At 41.8% G+C, this 24845-nt stretch overlaps 1 protein-coding gene across 1 annotated transcript in view; it reads right to left on the minus strand.

Annotated features, from left to right (window-relative positions):
* The window catches only part of shq1 (SHQ1, H/ACA ribonucleoprotein assembly factor), a 47797-nt gene extending 22952 nt beyond the window's left edge, over nt 1-24845 (minus strand). Inside the window, exons 1-9 of the mRNA XM_028576768.1 lie at nt 24748-24845; nt 23192-23362; nt 22570-22634; nt 15915-16043; nt 14991-15151; nt 13924-14036; nt 13725-13822; nt 6649-6806; nt 5292-5345 (exon numbers count right to left, since the gene is read on the minus strand). Coding sequence (XP_028432569.1) covers nt 5292-5345; nt 6649-6806; nt 13725-13822; nt 13924-14036; nt 14991-15151; nt 15915-16043; nt 22570-22634; nt 23192-23334 — 921 coding nt within the window. The 5' untranslated portion in view covers nt 23335-23362; nt 24748-24845. The remainder of the gene's footprint in view (nt 1-5291; nt 5346-6648; nt 6807-13724; nt 13823-13923; nt 14037-14990; nt 15152-15914; nt 16044-22569; nt 22635-23191; nt 23363-24747) is intronic.

Genomic DNA, 24845 nt, shown 5'->3' on the forward strand with positions numbered 1-24845 from the left:
TTGCCGTAAAGCAGTATCTCCAGCCGTATATGTGTATGACGTCATTGACATTTTAAAAGGCTTTTTAGAACAAAAAAACAACTTTAAAAAAATCTAACACCCAGCAGGGTGTATTTTCTTTGCCTCCCCTTTCGAATGCCACATTCGAAATTACTAGACAAAAAATGATATCCTGAGAAAAGTGGATTTTGAGGGGTATAGCTCCATAGAGCCCCATTCATTCTGCACTGGCCTGTGAGCGCCCCCTATATATATCTCTGGTGGAACTGCAACCAGTTCAGAAGCCGGAAGTAATGAGGGAGTGGAACTTCTTCCTATATTAGAAATTCTTTGGTTTACTTCACACAATTTCCAATCAAGTGGCTCTATCTATGGTAATTCGAAGGGGGATTTCATTCTTGCAGGTTTTGTTTTTTTGTTGTGCATGATCAAAAAACATCTCCCCTCCCTCTGCTTTCTTCACAAATCGCAGCCTGCTTACCACATCTGTAGTGTAGTGTGTAGTAGCTTAAATACGTCCAGCTCAACATTAATGAAGGATTGTCTATTCAAATAGGCAGATGAATGTGTTCATTCACAACTGTTGTCACTGAAAGCGTGAAACCACTGGCAAAAACACCAAACCACAACCCTCTTGAGCACCAACAATAATAGAATAAAAATACAATAGCGGTATTGAGCACCACGCCTGGCCTACAGAACCAGAAGTGCTATAGCCTTCATTAACTGCTAATAAGTGTCAGTTGAGATTTGATTTATGGTTGTTAGTTCAGGGGTTACGGCCTAGCTGACATGTGCCTCCTTATAAAATGTAGCAAAACCATAAAAATTTAGCAAAACCATCTCTTCTGAACACCTTCTGCTCACCACAATCGTTGCTCTGTATCAAAACCATTAAAAAGGGGAGCAGTCACTAAGTCAGTAATGAGACAATTCAAAATAGTAAGCGGGATGTAATGCTAGTACAAGAGCCAAACAAAGTAGGGGAATAGCCCACCATCACTCTATATCACAAACTCACAGTTATAAGAACAGCAGGATCACGTCCAGTCTTGTGAAGGTGGCACCATGTGAAATCCAGCACTAAACTAAACATCTAAATGGGTTTATGTGGTAATTAGGGGCTACTGCTTCCTAAGGCAATCAGAGCTCCAGACTGCGACCAAATGGTAGCATTTTGCGACCAAAATTTGAGAGTGTGCGACTGAATTTTACATCCAGTAAATTTGTCCCCCCCCCGCCCCTCTACAGCACCTTTCAGTGACAAGGCAATTCAAAGTGCTCTACATGAACCATTAAAGAGAATTAAAAATGGTCATGATGAAAATAAAACAGGCTAAAAAAGAATATACAAAAACAAAAATAAAATATAGCTTTTTTTTTTTTACTGTCATGACAGCAATGGGGCTGTCAGTTTACCTTCTATGTTGCATCTTCAAAAGTGACACTGAATTTGAAACAGCACATTGTAATTTCTGCATCTATTATCAAAGTATTTGTTAGTAATACAGTGGAAATTAGTAGAAATGTGAATATTTGGTTAGCATGTTGGTGTGTGCCCCTAAATTTTCTCGTTGCGCCCCTAAAATTTTCAGTTGGGGGCCACTGTGCTCCTAGTAAAAAAAGTTAGTCTGGAGCCCTGGCAATGCCCACATTACTAATGCATGGGTTCCTCTACAATTTGAGCTCCTCACTGAGCCTCCTAGAGTGGTGAAATTTCAAACAACCTCATTCTTTTACAAAACTAGACATGCAAATGTCACAGAAATGTTAAGAAGCCAAGTTTCTGTTGCCAACGTGCATGTGATCAATCATTTTTTTACATCTAGATATTGTTCTCACAATACAGGGCGCTGTTCCAAGAACCCGCTTTACTGAGTAATCTAGATACATATACTGAGTCAAATGTGAAACCAGGTCTGAGGTAGGTTTTACTCAGCAACATTATCCAGATTACTGAGTGAACCTGCTTCTTGGAACAGACGCCAAAAGTCAAAACTAATCTGTACTCATTTTTATGCTCAAGAATAAACTTAAAAAAAAATCGATTTGATCAAGGATCAATGGTTAACAAATCAAATCACTATTTAAACACATTTTATTTTGTTAAAACAAAGAGAAAAACATGACTATGGGGACACCTGCACTGCGTGTTTGACTATACAGAAATATTAAAATGGGTGATAATGGAAACAAATAAAAAGGTGTAAATTTCCACAAAAATATCTGAAAGCACCAGTGTTAATGATTTTATATATATATATATATATATATATATAATATACATATATAATATACTGAGCCTGCTCGGGCCTTCGCCTTTTATTATGTGAAAAAGCCAACAAGTAGTAGCCAATCAGAGACAGAGTAGAGCAGGTCTTCGTGATATGCAAATAGGGAAAAAGTCAAACTATCGTAAATAACACGCTGTGCTCCTGCCAATGGCTGTCAAAGAGGTCATTTGGCATGCAGATTGGAACATTTCCAAAAAACTACCTTGCACAGTCGTTGCTAGTGTGCCATTAGTCAAGCTATGGCGTGCCAATGGTGGCACAAATGCCTAAGGTTGCTGACCCCTACTTGTCTAGTGGCAGGTTGTGAACATGCACGCACACACAATATTTTGACAAAAATGTCTGAAAGTCTGAAATACAAACTGTAAAAAAAAAAAAAAAAAAAAAAATGGCAGAATAAGGTATAGAGTTGTCCTCTGTATCTTTTTAAATTTTTTCTTTTCTGCTTTTAGAAAAGAAGATATACTTAGATTATTAAATAACCTTGTTTCACAAGCAGTTCCTTGCCAACATACACCAAAGTTGAAGAATAAAAGAACTGCCTCTGTAAGAATGTCATCATTAAGTTACAGTTGTTAGCTCTGAACTCTGTTCTCCAAAAATCTTCCGTCTGGCGCGGAGGAGGACACAATTAAATGGAAATCATGCCCTGTTTCCACCATGAACTACTCTCTACATCTCTACATTTCCCCCCGTTCCAGACAATTAAGCAGGTGTCTTGTCAATCAATGTTGACCACCACATACTGCCGTTTAGTCTCTCTCTCTCTCTCTCTCTCTCACTCACACACACACACACACACACTCACACTCTCACACTCTCACACTCTCACACTCTCACACACTCACACACTCACACAACAGACCCTACTCCTCCGTGCAGATTATTTAATGCCATTGACTATTCTACACACTCCAATACAGTAATGTAGGTGGCGGTATGAGCCTTCAACTTGGTTTGCGATCCACTAATTATCACACAGAAGAAGACATCGACCGACATCGATCTTTTTCCCCGCAGAGAAGACGGCTAGAGTCGATCTGGAGTTTAATGGTTAGTATAGTATAGTTAAGTTATTACCGGTATTTATTCAGGGGTTATAATGCATAGAGAAAGTTTTGGTGCCCCTTAAAGAGGTTTTAGCCAGCGCCAGAGGAATATCACGAGCGCCAAAATGTTTGATTTTCAGCTGCCAGCGTTTGCAGACTGTCAGACTGTACCGGGCTCTCCAGGTGACCTGGTGCTGCTCTCTGCTGAGCCACGTTCACGCAACAGCAGCACTTAAACTGTATTTCACGCTATGATGGTTACATTTGCAATGAATCCGCGGTTCACATGCCTGCCAAACCGTAGGGGCGGTCTGCTGCTCTACGTCACGGACAATTTATTTATACATAGTTGAAAATAGATAACTTACACTGCATAATGTTTTGTATTCATAACACTATTGTATTGTTGTACAAATAAGCTACAACAGTAATAGCAGTTACCATATGTAAGTCACTCCTACATTTTTCAACTGAGGAGCAAAACATTCCCCTTGGGAAAAAGAAACAGTTGTGTCCTGTTCATAGTAATCAAATGAACTGGACTTTGTTGTCAGATGCGAAAGCACCCTTCCCTTACTGCATTATACCATTACATTTAAAATTTTGATTTCTTACCTGCAGAATTTTGTATGAAAATATTTGAAGTACAATTAATATGAGAAGTCTGCACCTCCTTCCGCGCGTGCGCCCCCCACCCCGGGTCAGCTGCCACCACAAATAGAATCTAACTCTGATTTTCCATGTACGGGTGTTACGTCATGCTGAAATTTGATCGGCTCAAACAGCAAGGCATCACGAATATCAAGGATGGTTGATAAAGACACTCTCGATGTGGATGCCTGCTCAGGAACAGCGACATGCCGGCTCTCTTACAGACCTTCCAACATGCACCTGCCATCATGTACTCAGAATACATATCTGGAACTTGATGGGAACCACTTCCATCCGCTAATGGGTCTCGCCCTAAGCTACCCACAGACAATTTTAAAAGCAGGAGACATTAAGTCTGCTTGTCAGTTGCATTATAAAACAGAAAGAAATATTTAGTGGCTGCAAAAATGCATCCAAAGTCAAAAGCAGACATCTGAGAAGGCAGGAAACCGAAGCAGATCGACACAGTGCAGCATGAATTAAAAGAGTACTCCACTGATTTAGCGTCGCACTCTTATAACACTGTTAGACTCATGATTAGGGTTGGGCATCGTTTGGATTTTAACGATTCTGATTCCAATTCCGATTCTTCCTTTCAATTCCGGTTCTTATCGATTCTCGATTCCGATTCTTTGAGTGGTGGAGTTGAAACGTGTCACATACTTACTTCATAAATAAGAGGAAAGTTTTATTTTGATTCAAAGGTGGGTTGCAGTTTGACGGGGCTTTTTCAATGTAAAATAAAGCACTAGAGCACCGCTTACTGTGCTCCATGGCTGCAACACAACAAGTGCCTGGCCGCTACGGAAACCAAAACTTGCGCATGTTAAATTTGGAACCCATGATCAGATTTGAAACCAAATCCTCCAAACGATTCCAAACGATTCCAATAAAGAAGCGATTCCAATGGAATCGTAATTTTTGAAACGATTCCAAGTAGGAATCGGTTCTCGATGCCCAACCCTACTCATGATGGACAGTTAAAAAAAAAAAGGGGTAAAAATTGATGCAGCAGAATCAGAGATATCATCTACGTCAAAACCTGGCGCATACATTACCCACAGTGCAACTTGGCCGCCCACAGTTCAGGCAGGGGTTCAGATGTGTTATGCCAGTAGCAGCCAATGTAGCTCCGAGCTGCTAGCCTCAAGCAGAGATGCAAAGTGGGCTACAGAGGCCTGGTAAGCTAACTTTTTTCTAACTCTACACCGCCATATTTTTTTATTTTCAAACTTGTAGTTTCCAGCCCCAACCGATATGATGTGTAAAACCTTTCCTTGTGCAATAACTGACTCACCTCCAGCCAGCAGAGAGTCCCGCTGAGTTTTCTGATAGTCCACGCTGACTCTACCTGCAGGGAAAAAGGGGACCACTTATCACCACAAAAATGACAGACAGGAAATATACAGTGCGATTTATTCTGCTCAGACAGAAAAAGCATGTTTAGTGGCCAGGTTGGTTCAGTGGTAGAGCAGGCGCACGTTTACTTGGAGGTTTATGCCTCGACGCAGAGGTCCAGGGTTCGAATCCGACCTGTGACGATGTCCTGCATGTCTTCCCCCCTTTCTCTCCCCTCTCTCCCCTAGCGGTCCTATCGAATAAAGGCGGAAAAGCCCCAAAATAATCTTTAAAAAAAAAAGGACGATTACTGTAAAGAGCAGGCTACACACTAGGCCTGTACGATTCGGGGGGAAATATGAATCACGATTCTTTTAGCTTAGAATTGATATCACTATCTCTACCACGATTTTTTTTCTTACGAAGTGTAATGTTTATTGCACACATGAACCATGACAAAACAAAACAAATTGGCAGTACCAAACATATTTTTTTTTGGCACCTAGAGCACATTGTGCATCACCACAAGCCTGTAAACATGGAGGCTTCAATGAATAAAGAAAATAAAGTACAAACTGGCCATTTAAGTACAGTAGGCTACCAAAAATAGTGACATATAACACATTGAACTAAATATGGTCCTGATACAGGCTCTATCTGAACTCCTTGAACATGTCTTTACATAATTAAAACATGTTAATGTCAAATGCTTTCAATAAATTAACTGGAGAAAAGAAACAGAAATAAATCAAAGTCATTTAAAAATTAATTTGCGAACAGGGGTGAATCGAGATCGCGATTTTATAAGGATTTATCATGCAGCCCCAATACAAACTATTTGAAATGAACTAGGGGACTTGTTCTCAACTCACTCCATATTATAATATTCCCTACGGAAATGAAAATGCTATCATATGATAGATTGTTTTCATAGCTGGGTTTAAGTTCAACATTGTGCTGTATTAAATATCACTAGTATTTCATTCACACGTGGTATGAACTGCCTTCAACAATGAAATCAGGCGTGCTCACCTTGCCTGTCTGCAGCTACCTTAGAGGAGTGACACAAAGAGGCCTGGACTGAGCTCTTGTATCGGCTGGTAATCTCTTAAGGCTCTGAATGAAACGGAAGGGGGTCTAAAGGATTTGAGGATAGAGGGTTTTGTCATCCAAGGCTAAGTGCTGCTCAGGAAGAGTTGCCTCTTCACACACACACACACACACACACACACACACACACACACACACACACACACACACACACACACACACACACACACACACACACACACACACACACACACACACACACTTACGTTGTGCTCTCCCTCTGTAGAGCGCACTTCGTAGGAATAAGCCAGCAGAATGTCCACAAGGCTGAGCCACACTTGGTAACGGGACGTCTTGTCCAGAAGGTAGGAACGGTTGGTGAATTTTCTCAGCTGCTCCTTCTCACCGTCGTTGAATGATACAGCTGCACGAGAACAAGGAATTTCAAGTTAAGCGTTCTATTTCATGTCACGAAAAGTCTGTGGCATATGTGTCAAAGGACTGAGACACTCAACTGCAGGGCTGTGCACCAAAATCGAATTGCCCCTAAAGCACAGAGTATCGGAAAATGCCTTGTCACTCAATACCCAATTTCATTACCTAAGGAGTCTCAAGGAATCTCATCAGCGTCAGTGAGCCAATAGGCATGCAGCATTCTCCTACCAAGATGTAATAAGGTTTGGCTTGGTTTGGTTTGATTGGCTGTGTAACGTTACACGTCGTAGAGACATGCAGGGAAAACTCTACGCTACGCACAGAGACGGGGGCTCACGTAGTAAGAACTGATGAGTAAATTTAAAAGGTCCCATGGCATGAAAATTTCACTTGAGGTTTTTTGACATTAATATGCATTCCCCCAGCCTGCCTATGGTCCCCCAGTGGCTAGAAATGGTGATAGGTGTAAACCGAGCCCTGGGTATCCTGCCTTTGAGAAAATGAAAGCTCAGATGGGCCAATCTGGAATCTTCCCCTTATGACGTCATAAGGGGAAAGGTTACCTCCCATTTCTCTGCTTTGCCCGCCCAGAGAATTTGGCCCACCAATGAGAGAGAGACACCATGGCTTTCAAACAAGCAAAGTGGCAGTTGGTCAAGGCCGTATTGTGTAATATTGTTATTTCTTTTTGTTTTATTAAATTGGTATCAAAGTCACGGTATTGGTATCGGATTCTTTTTTTTTTTAACAATACCCAGCTCTACTCAACTGCCCCATGAACTGCAGAGGAATCCATTAGTTGGTGTGAGAAGCTGTGTTGGTGGTGGTGGTGGTGGTGGTCAGGAGGAGGGGAGGTTGCATACACTGCTCCAGTTTGCACACATATGCCATTCATGTGGATCTTGTTTCGTAAGACAGAGGGAGTGTAGGACTTTACAAACTCCACATACCGAAACATCAATTATCTGAGCATGCTCAAACCATGGTGCATCAAGATAAAAGGCTTAATTATAGCAGCACGGGGGCCCAATGGGCACAGCAAGAAGGTACCGGGTTCGAACCCTGGTCGTCCCGGAACTTTCTGTGTGGAGTTTGCATGTCCCCCCCACCCCCGTGTCTGCGTGGGTTTGCTCCGGTTTTCCCCACAGCTAAAAATATGTTCCCCTCCCTCTCTACCAAGCTGATGTGTGGTGAGCGTCTGGCGTCATGAGGCTGCCGTGCATCACCCAGGTGGGTGCTACACACTGCTGGTGTTAGAGAGTAGTCCTCCCCCCTGAAGCGCTTTGAGTGTCTATGATAAAGCTCTATATAAAATGTAATGAATTATTAATGTATCGTTGTGGCCCCGCTGTGATTTACACAGCTTAATTAAGTGGATTTAGTGTCCTACGTCTTTAACATGACGTTCACACTCAACTGGCTAAATCTGAAAATGCACAATTTTCTCTCCGTTTTTGGCCTTGTGTCCACAACAAGCCAGTGATTTCACATCCAACGCTGAAAACCCCAACCTCACGTTTTAGTGTCAGCAGGGAAAACTGCACTTTTGGAAAACAATGGCGTTGCTTGAACGCTCTGGGCTGAAATTCTGGTATTTCCTGTGAATTCTTACAGTCAAAATCTGCAGGAAGCCTGGATTTTGATGTCTATCTGGGAGTGCCTGTGTGTTAACCAACTGAAGAGTATGGCTGCACGAAATGAGGAAAATATGCCTTATGCGATAACGTTGTTGAGTATCGCGATAAGGATATTACTTGCGATAATTAAACAGATATTAAAGTGTATTCTTCTAAAACACAACACACTGCCTATTGAATTAAAAAAATTATAATTTCCAACATTCTTTTACTGAACAAATTTAACATTGAATTGAATATAAAAGGCAGCACTAAAAAAGGAATCACATTACATTTTAATGTGCGGTTTTCTACGGATAATTTTTTTTCAACTAACAAAAACACCCGTTTCGTGTCTATTGCGATATGCCGCAGCCTTTCGCGATGTGTATATTGTGCAAGTTGATAATCCGATGACAATAAAAAAACTATATTTTGTGCAGCCCTACCGAAGAGTACCGTACGCAGTGAAACAGACTTCCAAATCTTAAGCCTACCATGCATGTGTCATTGATGTAGTCCAACCTGGAAAGGCCATTATTATTGTAATATAACAGGATACATTTTCATTCTTAAGTAGCAGCTTACAGTCAAGCTGTGTGGCAAGAATCTGATGGGTCCCAGAAACAATGGAACACCTGTTATCTCGTAAAATGAGACCATTTCTCATAATTATGAGATCCACATCTCATAATAATGAAATCTACTCTAGTAATTATGATAGTAAGTCATTATTATGAGATAAGATCTCCAAATTCTTTACAGAAAAATGTTTTGCCCTATTTTCTTCTAATAAGGCAAACATTCAGTGGTTCTGGAAAATGTATTAAAATGTGGCTTGTTATATTTATTTATCTTATTAATGCATGGGGGAATACTTATTTTCGTAACAATCAAGTATCAAAAACTGAGGAGGCCGCGCTGTTGGATGCTGTCCTCCTCTCCTACTCTTTCTTCAATGCCTAACGAATCTCTCTCTTTCTCTCCCAGTGACCCTGTCTTTCTGCTTGAGCAGCACTGGTTGAAGCCTGAAAATATTGTAAACAAATTAATAACATAATTAATTACGCTGATCGGACTGTTCAGCTCTGTTTCAGACTGATACCTCCGGTTCAGGCTGGTCCTCATCCTCAATACGTGCCTTTTTCAGTCGCAGAAAATACTTTTCAATACTCATCTGGATTGAAGCAGCAAACATTCAGTGTAAGAGTAAAAAAAAAAATGACATAACATTATTTATAATAAGTTTATTTGAGTCACATCTGCTACATATAGCGTTTTGACCTCGACAACCCAACTGCATTTTAGTGCAAACTTGCGACTAGTTAACGTTCTAAAGAAGGCGCAATCGCTTGTTTGCTAAGAGTCGGGTCAGGACTCCAACATTAACATGCTGACAACATTGTATTCAGAATATAAAATATTTTTATAGCACTTTTTAATGTGTGATTGTGTAAAGGTGTTCACGAGATACCAACCTTTCTTGAACTTGTGAATTTCGGCAGCTGTCTTTCTCTCGTTTTGATGGAGACAGACGCTGTGTGAACAGAGGGGAGTGTGTATCTGTGTGTATCTGTGTGTGTGTGTGTGTGTGTGTGTGTGTGTGTGTGTGTGTGTATCTGTGTGTGTGTGTGTGTGTGTGTGTGTGTGTGAGAGAGATGCGTGAGCGACAGAGAGACCGAGGAAAGCAGGGAAAGGAAATGCAGCTTAACGAATACGCTGCGTGTTTTTATATAAAAAAAAAAAAAAAAAAAAAAAAAAAGTATAACGAAACGCAATATGTGGCAGCCGGTGTTGAGTGTATGGCGCACCGCCACAAATGAGTCTATGTGTGGGAAACACTGACACTAATGTGCACTTTGGATCGTTTTCACATTTTTTTTTTTTTAAGTTTTATGTATTCTCCAGTAACCCAGGAGCAAAAGTGGTGTGACATGTAACACAACGGCGCCTAGTGTGTGTGAGTCGATCCACGCCATTAATCAACCCGAGCTGACCACAAATCGCCGACTTTATGCATTACAGTCGCACAATTGTCAGCCACAACAACCGATCTGTCTTCGGAACTTTCAGACAGACGGCGAGGCCTATTAAAGGTCCCATGACATGAACATTTCACTTGATGAGGTTTTTTAACATTACTATGGTCCCCTAGTGGCTAGAAATGGTGATAGGTGTAAACCGAGCCCTGGGTATCCTGCTCTGCCTTTGAGAAAATGAAAGCTCAGATGGGCCGATCTGGAATCTTCTCCTTATGAGGTCATAAGGAGCAAGGTTACCTCCCCTTTCTCTGCTTTGCCCGCCCAGAGAATTTGGCCCGCCCATGAGAGAGAGAGAGAGAGAGACATCATGGCTTCCAAACAAGCAATGTGGCAGTTGGTCAAGGCCACACCCCCACCCTCCACCATGCACCCCCCACTCTCTCCTCCTCAATAGCATTTAAAGCTACAGACACATCAATGGCACATCCTAAGGAAAGCTCATTGTGGGACTGGCTCTAGTGGCTGTAACTCTGCACCAAGGCGGAATTTCGGGAAAGACTTCAGAAACATTATTAGGGGACCACTAAGGTCTATATGAAAGCATCCAAAGAGCACCATGTCATGGGACCTTTAAATAGTGTGTTCTATTGACCTCGAATGACGTCACACCCGAGTTGAATGCGTTCCATTTACAAGTCGGATTTCCATTGTTTTCATCAGCTCTAGTCAGGTTAGCCATTGTTAGCAATGCCAGTTTATAACAACGCATAACGCTGGTTTGTGTGCATACAAACAGTGTACAGTAACATGTCCACAGATAGAATATGGACAGCGCTGTGTGTACGACTGATTTAGTGAGACACAAATGGAATTTGTTTCCGAGTACAAATGGAACGCACTAGAGGTGGGCGATATATCATTTAGACGATAATATCCAAATTGTTGTCTGGACGATATGCAAAATTGGGATATCGAATATTTCAGAATTTGTACAATCCGACCCCCCAAACATGAAAAGAGCTGAAGGAAGTTAAAGAGAAAACAAATAACTCACACTTTAACCTTCTAAACAATTATATGTAGCGATTTTAATACTGTAGGGGTTTGTTTGACTGTATTTTTTTGTACAAAATCACGATCGTCCCGCACGAGAGTAAGCTGCTACTAGTTCTTACCTTGCGCGTTATGACGTTCACTCATGTCAACAAAGATGGCGGCGCGCGATTGTGTAGCGGCTCTCCTAGCCTGACCGAGCCCTCCAGGTTGTTGTCGGCGCTAGCACGCCGAGCTAGCTAGCTACCGGCAGAATGAGAAAATAACTCCGGCACGACCAGAGGCGGAGGACTGCATTTATGTGCACAATGAATGGAGTACCAACTGCAGGATCGTAGCCCAGCACGGCTCACCTGACCTGGAGCCCTATAGGTAATATACTGACCATTTTATTTACTATTAAAACCGCACACTGCCATCTACATAGCCCCCGATGCTAACGTTAGCAAAAGTTTGGTTCACTGCTAACCATAGTGAACAAACTGCAGCGCGATCACCTGGATACGGGATACAGGGGACTTTAACAAGGCGTCCTTAAAGTCTGTTCCCCTCCAGCTTTCTCTCAGCATGTAGATTGTGTTACTAGAGGGAAGAACACACTAGACCATGTGTACTCTAACATCAAAAAAGCACACAGAACTGCACCTCTCCCTCACCTGGGCCAGTCAGATCACATCCAACTCCTGATCCCAGCATAACTCCCGGTCAGAAGGACTATACAGCCAAGTAGAAGGACTACCTGGTCTGACCCGGCCCTGTCCCAGCTCCAGGACTGCTTCCAATAAGGACATGGCTGTGTGCAATATGTTACAGAACAGAGCCCTTTGTTTATTGTTATGATTTCATCTTGCTTGTACATTTTCCCAAGAGAACCACTGAAATAGCCTCCAAACAGGGCTTCTTTTAACTTCTAGAAGGATTTCAAAAATATCGTCTGAATATCGATATCGACCCCTAGAACGCACTAAAATGCGCAACAGTCCCGCCTTGAAAAGGGCGTGTTAATGGGGCTACTGTTTCACTTAGTCACACCAGCAAAACAGAGTTTTCTACCATTGGCCTATGAACTGCTATTTTGGAGCAGTTGGGGGCAAAGTGCCTAGTTTAGCCACAACATTGTAGGAGTTGATGAGGAGCAGAAGGAAATATAGGCCTACATTAAATTAGTAAAGCCAATCCCATTTAGATGCGTTTGAATTACCATCACGTGAAAATATGTCAAAACCTCTGCTTCCCCACAAATTCACTAACTGTTGCCTTCTGAAAGAGACATCTGCTTAATAGGGATCTGTGGCAAGCCTAATGGGGCGACACAAACAGACTTCAATCCCATTTAAGCTATCGGCGTCGTTCCGTATTGAAAGGCGCTCTGAATGTCTGCAGGAACATGCTGTAACTCAACGGTTTTCTCTTTCTCCCAGCAGCTTACGAAACAGCTGAAAGCAATTCCTCTCTCTGCACGACGAGAGGAGAGTCCCTGATGTGCAAGACGCACCGCTGTGTATTGGCTGGTACACACACACACACACACACACACTGGAAGTGCTGGAATTAGCAGACTGTTAGAGGAGCCGGATGGCACAATTAAATAAGTCTCTCGCAGTGCCGAGGCTCCAGCGAGAGGCTGAGCGGAGGAATGAACCTGGGAGGCTCCAGCCAACGAGCATCACGTCTCAATCGGAGTAAATGAGCCGTTGATTTGAAATGGGTGGGAACTAATTGCAAAAAGAAAACCTCAATTTAAAAAAATTAAATAGATAAAAGATATTGATAATGCAGGTAGAAGGTAGATAGAGTTCTAACTCAGCAGATGTTCTAGTGAGATACTGTAAGAATGATAAACAAGAGCAGTTTAATTTGGTCAACTAATATGAAAAAACAATTCATGATTGCCCTCTCAATTTCTGCAACTTCATGCCACCTTCTGGTAGCCTTCAGTCACTACTGTCGGTTACTTTTAATTTCCTAAAACTCAAATAATTCACATTTAAAACTCAAATAATTCAAATGTATATTACCATGGGATATATATTCCACTACAAAAACAAATAACATTGGTTTTATTTTTATATAGAGCATCTTTATTCTACTTTTTTATTTTTATCTATAGTTTGATGAAAACTATGGTTTGTTCATCAAATGGATAAAGAAAAGTGCAAATTCATGTTACTGTTTTAGATTGATCCTAGCAACATAATTTAGATTAAAGGATATATACAAAAAAAAAAAGATTATGAAGGAATAACTTGAACTGACCGGCTTCTCCCTCCTGCTCTGTAGAAGGACTCAATTTGGTCCACCACGGCCTGAACTTCAGCAGCCCCTTTATCTCCTCATCCTCGAACAAATCAGCCCTGAAATGACACACAGATGTTAGCAGACAGCACAGGGGTGGAGAGAAAGAAAAGCCATGTTTTAGGGCGTCAGAGGTTTTTTTTTACTTTGACAAACTCACAGGTAATGGTCAGGTGAAAAAGCAGCTGCCTCTGCGTCCAACCGCGCCTGCCTCCTCTCGGCCGCTGGCCTTCCTTCTGGGTTCTTGATATCAGTCACATCGCTCAGCTCCTCCTGTAGGGAGGCGTCAGTGAGCCAATAGTCTATATCCACGACGTTCCACTCCCGGGATTGCTCCAGTGCGGAAATTCCGCACTTTTCCGGCCGAATGTCTGTTACAGTTTTCTTTGCGTTGGAATGTTAAACTCCGGTGGATTTGTGAGGACTATGGTTAACTGCTCCTCAGATCTCTGCAGGGTAAATCCAGACTAGCTAGCTAGACTATCTGTCCAATCTGAGTTTTCTGTTGCACGACTGAAACAACCTTTTAACGTACACATGTTCCACCAAAACAAGTTCCTTCCTGAGACTATTTTTCCCCAAGACGATTGTGATTGGTTTAAAGAAATGCCAATAAACCAGAGCACGTTTTTCTCCCATCCCGGAATGCTGTGTGCACTAGCCAGACCCTCCTCCGCAGCGCTGTTTAGGGAGGTCTGACAAAGCGAGACTAGTGAGCCAATAAGCATTCAGCATAATTCTACCAAGATCTAATAATGCTGGTGATTGGCTGTCTAACGTTACACGTCGTAGAGACACACAGGAAAAACGTTACGCACAGAGACGGGGCTCACGCAGTAGGAGCTGAAAAATAAAAACATTTGTGCTGGTGGCCGGGTTGGTTCAGTGGTAGAGCAGGCGCACATTTACTTGGAGGTTTATGCCTCGACGCAGAGGTCCAGGGTTCAAATCAGACCTGTGATGCATGTCTTCCCCCCTCTCTCTCCACTTTCTCACCTAGCTGTCCTGTCAAAAATTTAAGGCGGAAAAGCCTAAAAACATTCTTAAAAAAAAAAAATAAAGATTTGCGCTGTAATGGGTAATGTTGTAATTTATTTTGGTTAAAATGTTTTTTATGAAATTGGTTCAGGAGCCAGTATCAAAGTCACGGTATTGGTATTTGTACCGATATCGAACATTATTTGAAAGATACCCAGTCCTAGAAATAATCACTATCTGTAACCTCACCTGTAATCTTGCAAACACTCCAGACCGCTGATTACCAAAGCCATATTTCGGCAGGGCTCTCAGCTCCTCCTCAGAGCTCTCCTTGTACACCTCCTGCTCGACCTGCCAGTCAAATTCTTCCTCATCGTCGTCTTCATCATCCCCCGCAGCTTCACCGCATCCTTTTGAAATGTTATAAAGTTATGGTTTGTTCTAACTTAAGTCCATCATTACTTTAAAGTGCTCATATTATGCTTTTTGCCTTTTTCCTTTATTGTGTTTTTGTGCACGTTATAGGTTTACAAAGTGAAAAAGCCCAAAGTCCCCCCCCCAAAGGGACTTACCATCTCCAACAGAAAACACTGTTCACAAACTGCTCCAAACAGCTATATTGTAGTCCAGCCTTTACTTCAGAGACAAACGTGGTCACTTTGTAACACACGTTATAATGCTCACCTAGCTGCTAGCATGGCACACCCTCATACTCTGCTTCTGACTGGCTAGTAATCCTTACCTAGGTACTGTCAGGGCATGCCCTCATAATCTGCTTCTGACTGGCTAGTAGTCCTTACCTAGGTACTGTCAGGGCACGCCCTCATACTCTGCTTCTGACTGGCTAGTAGTCCTTACCTAGGTACTGTCAGGGCATGCCCTCATAATCTGCTTCTGACTGGCTAGTAGTCCTTACCTAGCTACTGCACATGTGCGACTCCCAACAAAGATGGAACAGAAGTGAGATGCCTCACTCTGTAGCTAAAACGGAGAGCTCAACACACAGGGTGAAAAGAGGAGCTGCAGCAATGTGCAGTACAACAAAAATATGGTGTTTTTTTGAAAATTAAACCATGCAAACCTATTCTAGTATAACCTCTAAATACAATAATGAACCTGAAAATGAGCATAATATGAGCACTTTAATTAAACTGGTGTATAGATTTGGCTAACCTGTGCTTAAGTCCTCTATCAGTGGTTTTGCTGAACGGGAGCCTTTTGGGGCGAGGAGACTCGTCAGCATCTGAAGTCCTTCAAAGTGCTCTCCAGCGGTTTCCTTAGGCACCCAAAGAGTGACGAGACCTGCAGCAAGATGAAGCAAAGGGATGCTTTTTTTATTTAACCATTCAGAGCTCCTTTTTAATAACATCCCTACACACGGTTTGCCTATTATTTAATACACTGTATTTCCAATTCTGAAACAATGACTCAATTAAGTAACAGCCCATAAATCAACTAGTTATAATTTTGACGACCGACTGACCCTTTGTCATTTATGAAATGGGAATTTATTGTAGCAATGATTTGGTAATCACAGCATCTCAAATACGAGTATTTGCCTAAATATATTAGGAACTGACTACTATTTTTGTGACTAGTGACTTTTCAAAATAGGTTTCAAAATAATATTCACTTCAGACTTTAGTAATGTGAGTCATTTTAGTTTGGAAATTTTATACAAGGCTATCAATTAAAAGAAAATAATCAGAAGATAAATTGATAATGAATATAGGCTTTACTTTTAACCATGCAGTATATTTCAGATTTTTTCCATAAGAAAGAAATGACTAAACGCTCTTCATAAACCGACGATGCGATATGTCAGAAATAACAATGACATGATGACTCACAACCTGTCGGAGGAGAAGACGAGAAAAACACAACACTAGGAAGTCAATAATCACAGGCTTTTCATTTTAATCAGAAAAAATAAAAAGGAACTCTGATTAATCGCTTTTTGCACAGTTGTAGATTTTAATTTGAAAGTGTCTATTTATAACAAACAATAGCCAATCAATCTGGCCAACTGTGCATGCAACACTTCCAAATTAAGTAGCTGCTTTACAAACTGCTACTAAAACTAAACAGGCACTAGATGAATTAGACTGATTTGGCCCCACCACAGAGAAAATCTGATGGTCGCCTAAAGACCTCATCAAATTTCAATGCACCCAAGTGTTAAAGCTTAGATGTGCTGTAGGATGGGAGCTGACTAATTGCTTGAGTTGTAGGCCTTTCAGAATAAAAAGCCTGAAAGTGGGATCTTAATGGTTGCTCATTAGAAGTCTAAACAAGGACACTCATTAGCGGCGCTTTATTAGCAGATGTCACAGGCTTATTTAGACACAGCGAGTTAACTGGGGCCCTGCTGACAGACGGGCAATGAGGTGTCAGAGTCCATAAGACAGATGTCCCCATAAAGACAACTTCATTAGAACTGATTATGTGCAACCGAAATCAAAGCGACATCACAGTGACAGATAGTATTGTATAGACACTAGTAAACGTCACTCCAGTAGTCGTTATGACGTTTCATTTGCTCGTTATATATTTAAAGAAAGTCCTACGTGAGCTCCCCATCACTGTCACTGTGAAAAGACATATTACAGGCGGCCGGCAGGCTTTAATCATTATGACATGACAGATGGCGCCAGTGGCCCTTTAAATGGGATGAAATAACATGATCGGTGGGTTAATTTACCCTGGCTGATTGACTGAAGTACTAACTAAAGACACCACGGGGATCAATCACGGAATTGTAAGCGTCTGGCTGGTCAACAATATCATGCACATTTCTGCAAAGTTTAATAAGGACCAGGATGTCTAAAGTTTCCAATTACAACGGTTTCATTTGAATTTTCCCCATGTATGGGTCACTCGTCATAACACACTGTTCACCCATATTACCATGCCACAAGTATATCACACCACTGCACACCTGACATATCAAAGTTGCAGACCAGGAAAGCACCGATCCGATACAGATACAGGGCCGATACTGACTCAAATAGCTGAAGTGGGTATAGGTGACAATGGGGCCCCATCTGTTCAATTCTGTTTATGTGCTGTACAAATTAGAACCTGTAATTTTAAGTCCTGTTTAAGTTTTGACCAATTTGCTGCTGCATTTAAGGTTTACACTTGAATTGTAACCTAAATCCTGTTAATTTGGAAGCTTTTTTTTAACCAAGTTACTGGTGCACAATGTATTATTATTATTTTTTTTTAAAGATTCTTTTTTGGGCTTTTCCGCCTTTATTTATTTTTACAGCTAGGTGAGGAAGGGGAGAGAGAGAGGGGGAAGACATGCAAGAAATTTGTCACAGGTCGCAGTGTTTCCTCTGTGTTGATTTTGTAGTGGCGGCCCACCATGGCAAAATTTCTGCCACCACGGTATCAGAAATAGGGCTGTACAAAAAAATGTAGTCGTGGTTGCGTTTTAGTAGAACTATTCAGAGGTTACTGGGCCCGTCCAGTTTAACTCCACATACTGTTGTGTTGATGTAGTTTATTGTCAAAACGTTTGGTTTCTTCCGAGTCGACTATTAAACGAACCGCTACACTGAAAAACGTCACCGCGGTGGGTCCAATCTAAGTGTAGACCTGTTGTAGATGTTAGGTGACATCTAGTTCCTCAAAAAATACAGATAAATCACAACTGAGAATATGCCTCATTGTGTGTGAATAGAGGTGAATAAATATATTAGTTTGTGTTGCAGCCAAGTGTCAGTTCCGTTTCATAGGTAAAACATTTGACAGCGGGGCGTGGTTGTTGTTCGGACAGACCTGCCCCCACTGCTAAAAAAAAGAATCCTAAAAGGAAACTCTGGGTCGGATTCAAACCCTGGACCTCTGCGTCGAGTAGGGCTGGGTATCGTTCAGAATCTTTCGATCCGGTGCCAATTTCGATGCCGATTCCTAACGATACTTTTTCCGATACCATATGTTTTAAAATCCATTTCAACATCAACAGAAATACATTAAACACAAAGCTTTTATTTTCCACCTTAATTGTGAATCAAAACAGTTATCAAAATTAAAACAAATTCTGGTAAAACTGCTCACTCGGTGTAACATTAATAAAAGTGCCTTGCAAGCTCAGCCTGTCAGTCAGTCATCAGGGCAGAGAAACCACCGCTGTGGCTGCTTGTCTAGTAAGAGAAGTGTAACGTCAACAGCACCGCGACCGCTTTCGGCTCGCCATTAATATCCATAGATTAATATCATATCGCAGCAAACGCTGTCTGCGTGAAGTTTTTAAAAACTGTTACCACACCTGAAACCAACCGTGACCCTCTGTGACTTCAACAAAACTGCAGACAGTTTACTCCGTCCGTACCTCTCCGTGTGTGCGCGTGTGTGTGTGCGTGTGTGTTCCACTCTGTGTCAATATGCAGAGGACAGATAAGCTTGTGTTCAGACGCTTTTGGAACCGAAATTTGGCACCGAAATCATACCATAAAAGTATCGACGTTCGGTACCCAGCCCTAGCGTCAAGGCATAAACCTCCAAGTATATGTGCGCCGGCTCTACCCACTGATCCAACCCAGCCACCACAATGTATTATTTTAATAATAAACAACAATTTGGTAAATGTGTATCTATGTATCATGTACATTTTGTTTTACAAAGATAGGAAAGCAATGTTTAGCTCAAGGCTGATGTTGCCTCACACAGAAAAGAATGATCCCAGTCACTTTCACACAGCGAGGCATACAGCTTATTAATAAAACACTGGTATCGGATCGATACTCGGTGCCGCCTCACACCCAAAGCCCAGGCATGGATCGGTGCAGACCACATTCACTTGCATCCCTCCAAGTATCTCCCCAACGGAAAGTGCTGTTGTAACAACTCGTGCTTTACATATTTCAGCAAGCATGATGGTGGCTCTCCCTCAAGAATTCACTTCATCTCAACGTGATATCATTGTTAACTGTAAAAGAATGTTTACTGATTTTTTTTTTTTATTTTATAAAAAGGTGACAGAAGACAAAAAGTTGAACCAATTTGAAGCCTCCTGGGGGGGCCTAGTGGTTAGGATGCATCCCATATAACCACAACTTCAGGTTCAATTTCATGTTGTTTATGGGGAAGGAGAACCAGGAAATGAGTCAGGGGGAAATTCAACGCTACCAAGCCACGGCCGAGCAGCGTGCGTCACAGCGACGTGTAGTTACATTTTTTGGAGAGGTGCCGGTCAGGCTGCGCCGTAGACGCAGAGGGGTCTGCGGGGGTATGCGGTCGATTCGCCGCCTTAATGGTGTAGACACATATAGCCGACTAATCTGTAATGTCGCCCAAGAAATGAAAACCGGCAGCTGATTGGACTAATGCATCACATGGGTTTGTTTTCTCCGGAAATTCAGAGCCGGACTGTCATGGCGGCCGTTCAGAATACGATCTCATATTGGACTAAAATAGTTCCCTGAAACGTGTTTCTGAAAACATTTTAAGCAAGAAATAGGCCGTGATGCAGTTGCTGAATCTGTCTTCATTTCAGCTCAACAAAGGTCAGTTTAGAAGATTTTCATCAGATTTTGAGAGACTCTAGTCACCTCATTCTGCTCGCCATTTCCGGGTGAGTCCCGACGGCTCTGCCGCCGACCGAACATGTCAGGTCGGCCAAAATGAACGCCGACAGCCCCCCAGACGGACGACGGCACGGGACACACCGAACAGACTCAAGTCCCTGACCTCGCCAGACTGTCCCACGGCCGATAATCGGCCTGATGTGTCCCGGCCCTAAGGGTTAGGTGCCTTGAAGTCGACGGTGGGGGCTTAAAACACCATCGAGCACTGTGAAACTATCCATTAAAAGGTTATACTGTGTGCTATGTGCTCAGCATACAGATGATGCAATGAAACACAGCTCAATATGTTCAGATAACATTTGATAACTGTTTTTCCTTGTTGAAAGGAAAGGTCAGCACATTCTGACAAACACCGGAAGGAAAAAAACAACAGTTATTAGTTATTATAACATACTGTATCCTGAAAATCCTGCTGTGACTTGTTTCGTAGGGTTGACAAAAAAAAACACAAGAAATAAAATGAATGGAAGGTATCAGATCCTCCATTAGAACTTCTATGTTTTGTTTTCCCCTTCTCTTGCCTCCAAGCGCTTCTCTGGATCAATGCTGAGTGCTGATATTCTGTAGAGGTTTTGACTTGTCATAGTAGGAAAAGCACAGCTGACATTGATAACCTTAACAATGGCTCAATTCCATCAAGTGTCCCAGTAAGCTATTTCAGTGAGTCAGCATGCACAATACCAGGACCTCTCCTAAGTGGAATGCAGCCATCAGTAATGGTTTTGAATACACCTGTGCTTTTCCTACTATGACATGTCAACATGTCTGCCGCGAAAAAAAGGTCTACTGGCAATTAGAGCAGAGAACAAATTAGCAGTAAAGTTGTCAAGTGGAAGTAAATGTAAAGTGTAGGTTTTACTTTGTCTATGAATAAATGCTGTGGCTCATCAAGACCAAGTACAGTGCCGCGTCTTGCCGCTTCCCAACTGCTGAGTAAAGCGAAGCGAGTTAAGGTGCCGACACGCCAGGCAGACGGCAAAGAACTAGTGGCGATGAAGGCCGAGCCAAAAAAGTTGACTACAGTCGGCGGCCAACTAGCACGCACGTTCTGCGCCTGCGTGAGAGGAAACAACTCTCCATGCCAGCAGGCAGCGCTAATCTATTCGTCATTCAAAAAGAGAAACCGAATATAAAAAAAAAAAACGATATACCAATTCCTGGCTGGCTAGTAGGCTAGCTTGCTAGGGGGCTCATAGTGCATTCCATTTACCTCGGAAGCCGAAGCTGGGAATGACGTGACATCCAAGTTGAACGTGTTCAATTTACAAGTCGGATTTTTCATTGTGGCGATAGCTTTAGGGCCCTATTTTAACGCTCTAAGCGCACGGTGTGAAGCGCAAGGTGCAGCTGCGTTTAGGGCGTGTCCAAATCCACTTTTGCTTGTTTGACGGCGGAAAAAAGGGTCCGTGCGCCGGGCGCATGGTTCAAAAGGCTTGTACTTATTGTCTTCATTAATTCATAGGTGTGTTTTGGGCGTAACATGCAATAAACCAATCAGAGGGTCATATCCAATTCCCTTTAAAAGCCAGGCGTGTTTGGATCTTGGAGCATTGCTGTTATGATGGAGGATTTGCACCGTAATGTTTTTATTTGTAATCTTTTGCATGTGTGTGTTTGTAACAAGCATAGTGTGCGTAGTGTGGTGCGTTGGTAGCAATACCAGTTGCATTACACTTTTTTTATCACGTTTTTGTGCATACAAACAGCGTAACATGTCCACAGACAGAAGATGGACAGCGTTGTGTGTATGATTTAGTGAGACACAAATAAGACAGAAGTGCTAATTGTACATTACTACAGCTTTCACAACTGTTGATGCACGGGGCAGCCATGTTGGATTTTGAACTTGGGGTTCTGCGAGGTTCCGAGCTCGGAAATCCAAGGTCAGGGGGCGTGTTTCCGACTTTGACCTCGGAAAATCTGACTTCCGAGTACAAATGTAACGCACATCAGTTCTCAGCCTGGCACCAACCACGATGAGGAGGGAGAGAGGTCTAGTGAGTATGTGGGATTTTTTTTTTTTTTTTTGTTTTACAATACTGTTACTGACAGGAGATTTTTATTTAATATTCAATAATAATAATAATAATAATAATACAGATAAGGAAGAAGATAAGAAACTTTTAAAAACATTGCGTACTTATTGGTCTAAAAAAAAAAAAAAAAAAGAAAAAAAAAATCACTATTAGATTAAATTCCTATATTGTTCAGCCCTATTTAATAATGTGACCTACCTTTATCAATGTCAAATTTGGCCTTTTCTCTGCCATCCTCCACTATTCTTCCAGGAAGAGATAATCTGAAAATAACACATAGACCCAGACGGTTACAGTCACTAATAACAAAGGCAGCTCTATCACCACTTTTAAATCAAAACTCAAAACATTTATTTTTTCCAAACATTATGGACCATTATTATGACTTCCTATATCTTCTGTTTCTACCCTTGTACCACTTATTATTTCACTTTTATGTATGTATGTATGTACATACATAGTGAGTATGTATGTATGTATGTATGTACATACATACATACATACATATACATACTCGCAATGATTTTAAATGCACTTTTTGTATTTTAATCCTAACTTTTTACTGAATTTCCTGTTGTACAGTGTTTTGAGACCATGTCTTATGGGGATATTGCACTTGAAATAAACTTGAATTGAAACACCCTATTTGCTATTGAGACCAATACCATGGTCAGAAGATAAATGACAGCAAATCCAAGTCTAAGATAGATGGTGGTACCTGATAAGTCTGTGAATTAACTGCTTTCTCCCCCCCACCCACCCCGCACCCCCCATCTCCCTCTTTCATCCAAGCTAGGTTTCAACAGAGATGCTAAATCACCTGAGAAAGTAGGGCTTGGCATAGAACTTGAAATCTGACCCATCAATGTAAAGGTCAAATTCAGATGTTCTGGTGTAGGGCACACGGATGCTGAGGATCAGGTACTCTGCATCTTGGCTCAGGTCAAACGCTGGAGTTATCATTATGGATGCCGGTGTAATACACACAGACCTGTAGCATCAATAACAGGAGGAATGTCATGTCAAACTCATTTTCACTAAGGGCCACACTGGAAAAAGAGAATCACACCAAGGCATTGACATGCTTTTTTTTTTTTTACATTTTGGTAGCTTTTTTCCTCATTTTTGTGGCTTTCTCAGACATTTGTCACTTTTTTGTAAATTTGTTGCTTTTCCCGACATTTTTGTTGACACGAAGCCCTACAAAAGTCATCAAAAGAGTTCCTTAGTCATAGAATTTAGCAAATCAAGCAAAACAATGATATTTTCTACAACAACCGGTTTCACAGCCTGAATATGAAAACTCTCTCTCTACTTCTGGGGGAATTTCGTAGACTCAGAGTCTGCAAATCTGCCATATGTTTACTTTGAATGTCAGGTAATTGCAGTTTGGCACACAACTAGGAGGGCCAAAATGTATTGTGAACCCAAACTGATATACGGGCCGGTTCTAAATCTGCAACGGGCCGGATTTGGCCCGCGGGCCTTGAGTTTGACACGTGTAATGTATAGGATTGCATTCCATAACAGTCTGCCGGGCTGTTTGACTGAATAACGGCCCGGCTGACTATAGCATGCCACCTTGTGGTTGATCGCGTCTCCACAGGCGGCAGCCCAGCCACATGTTCCACACTGAGAGGGAACACTGTAAACACAGCTTGTGTAAAACGTAACGACTCGTTTCCGACCGCAGCAAGTTACAAAAGGAGTGTTTACTTTGACTTTATATTAGCTAGTAAGCTAACCCCCTTCTCTTGATTTTATAAACATCTTCATACCAAACTACATTCGAAAAATCGAGACATTTTAAAAAGGTCTTGCTTGTTGACGAACCAGTGTATCTTTCAAAACATTGCTTAACCCATTTAAAAAAGTATAATGTTCAGTAATTATGTTCGGCATAAATATAATCTACCTAGAGGCATGTTTAAACGATATTTGCCAAATCGTATTGAGCTAACGTTTACTTTAACGTTAAAGTTGGGGAGTTTGTATTGGCCTAACGTTATGCACTCCTAATTAAACATTATACTCTAACAACCAAAAGTGACATAAGACATAAAGTGGTGATCTATGAAGTGACCATATCTAGCTATTGATGACATTTATGTCACGCTGACTTCACTGTTTTTGTTAAATGAAGTTCCGTTGTATGGCTAACATTACTAGCCTGTAAACTAAGCTAACACATGATTGGTCTCCTCGTGTTTCGGCTAACATAGCATATAGCAGCAGTGCAAGCTGATAGATTACGCGACCACTACCTTCCATTACTTATTATTTCAATGCATGCGGTGGGAATGGACAGTTTATATCGCTTCAGTGACAGTCGCTACAGCACATTTAAGACACGGTGTTACAAGAATGCACACTCACCAGAAACAGTTACCCCAACAAGCTTCACTGGCTGTTCTTGGATGTAGCGCCCATGTTTCACCGTAGTACTCAGTGTAAACAGGCAATAGAAATGTTCT

The sequence above is a fragment of the Perca flavescens genome, chromosome 4 (assembly GCF_004354835.1).
Source record: "Perca flavescens isolate YP-PL-M2 chromosome 4, PFLA_1.0, whole genome shotgun sequence".
Lineage (NCBI taxonomy): Eukaryota > Metazoa > Chordata > Actinopteri > Perciformes > Percidae > Perca > Perca flavescens.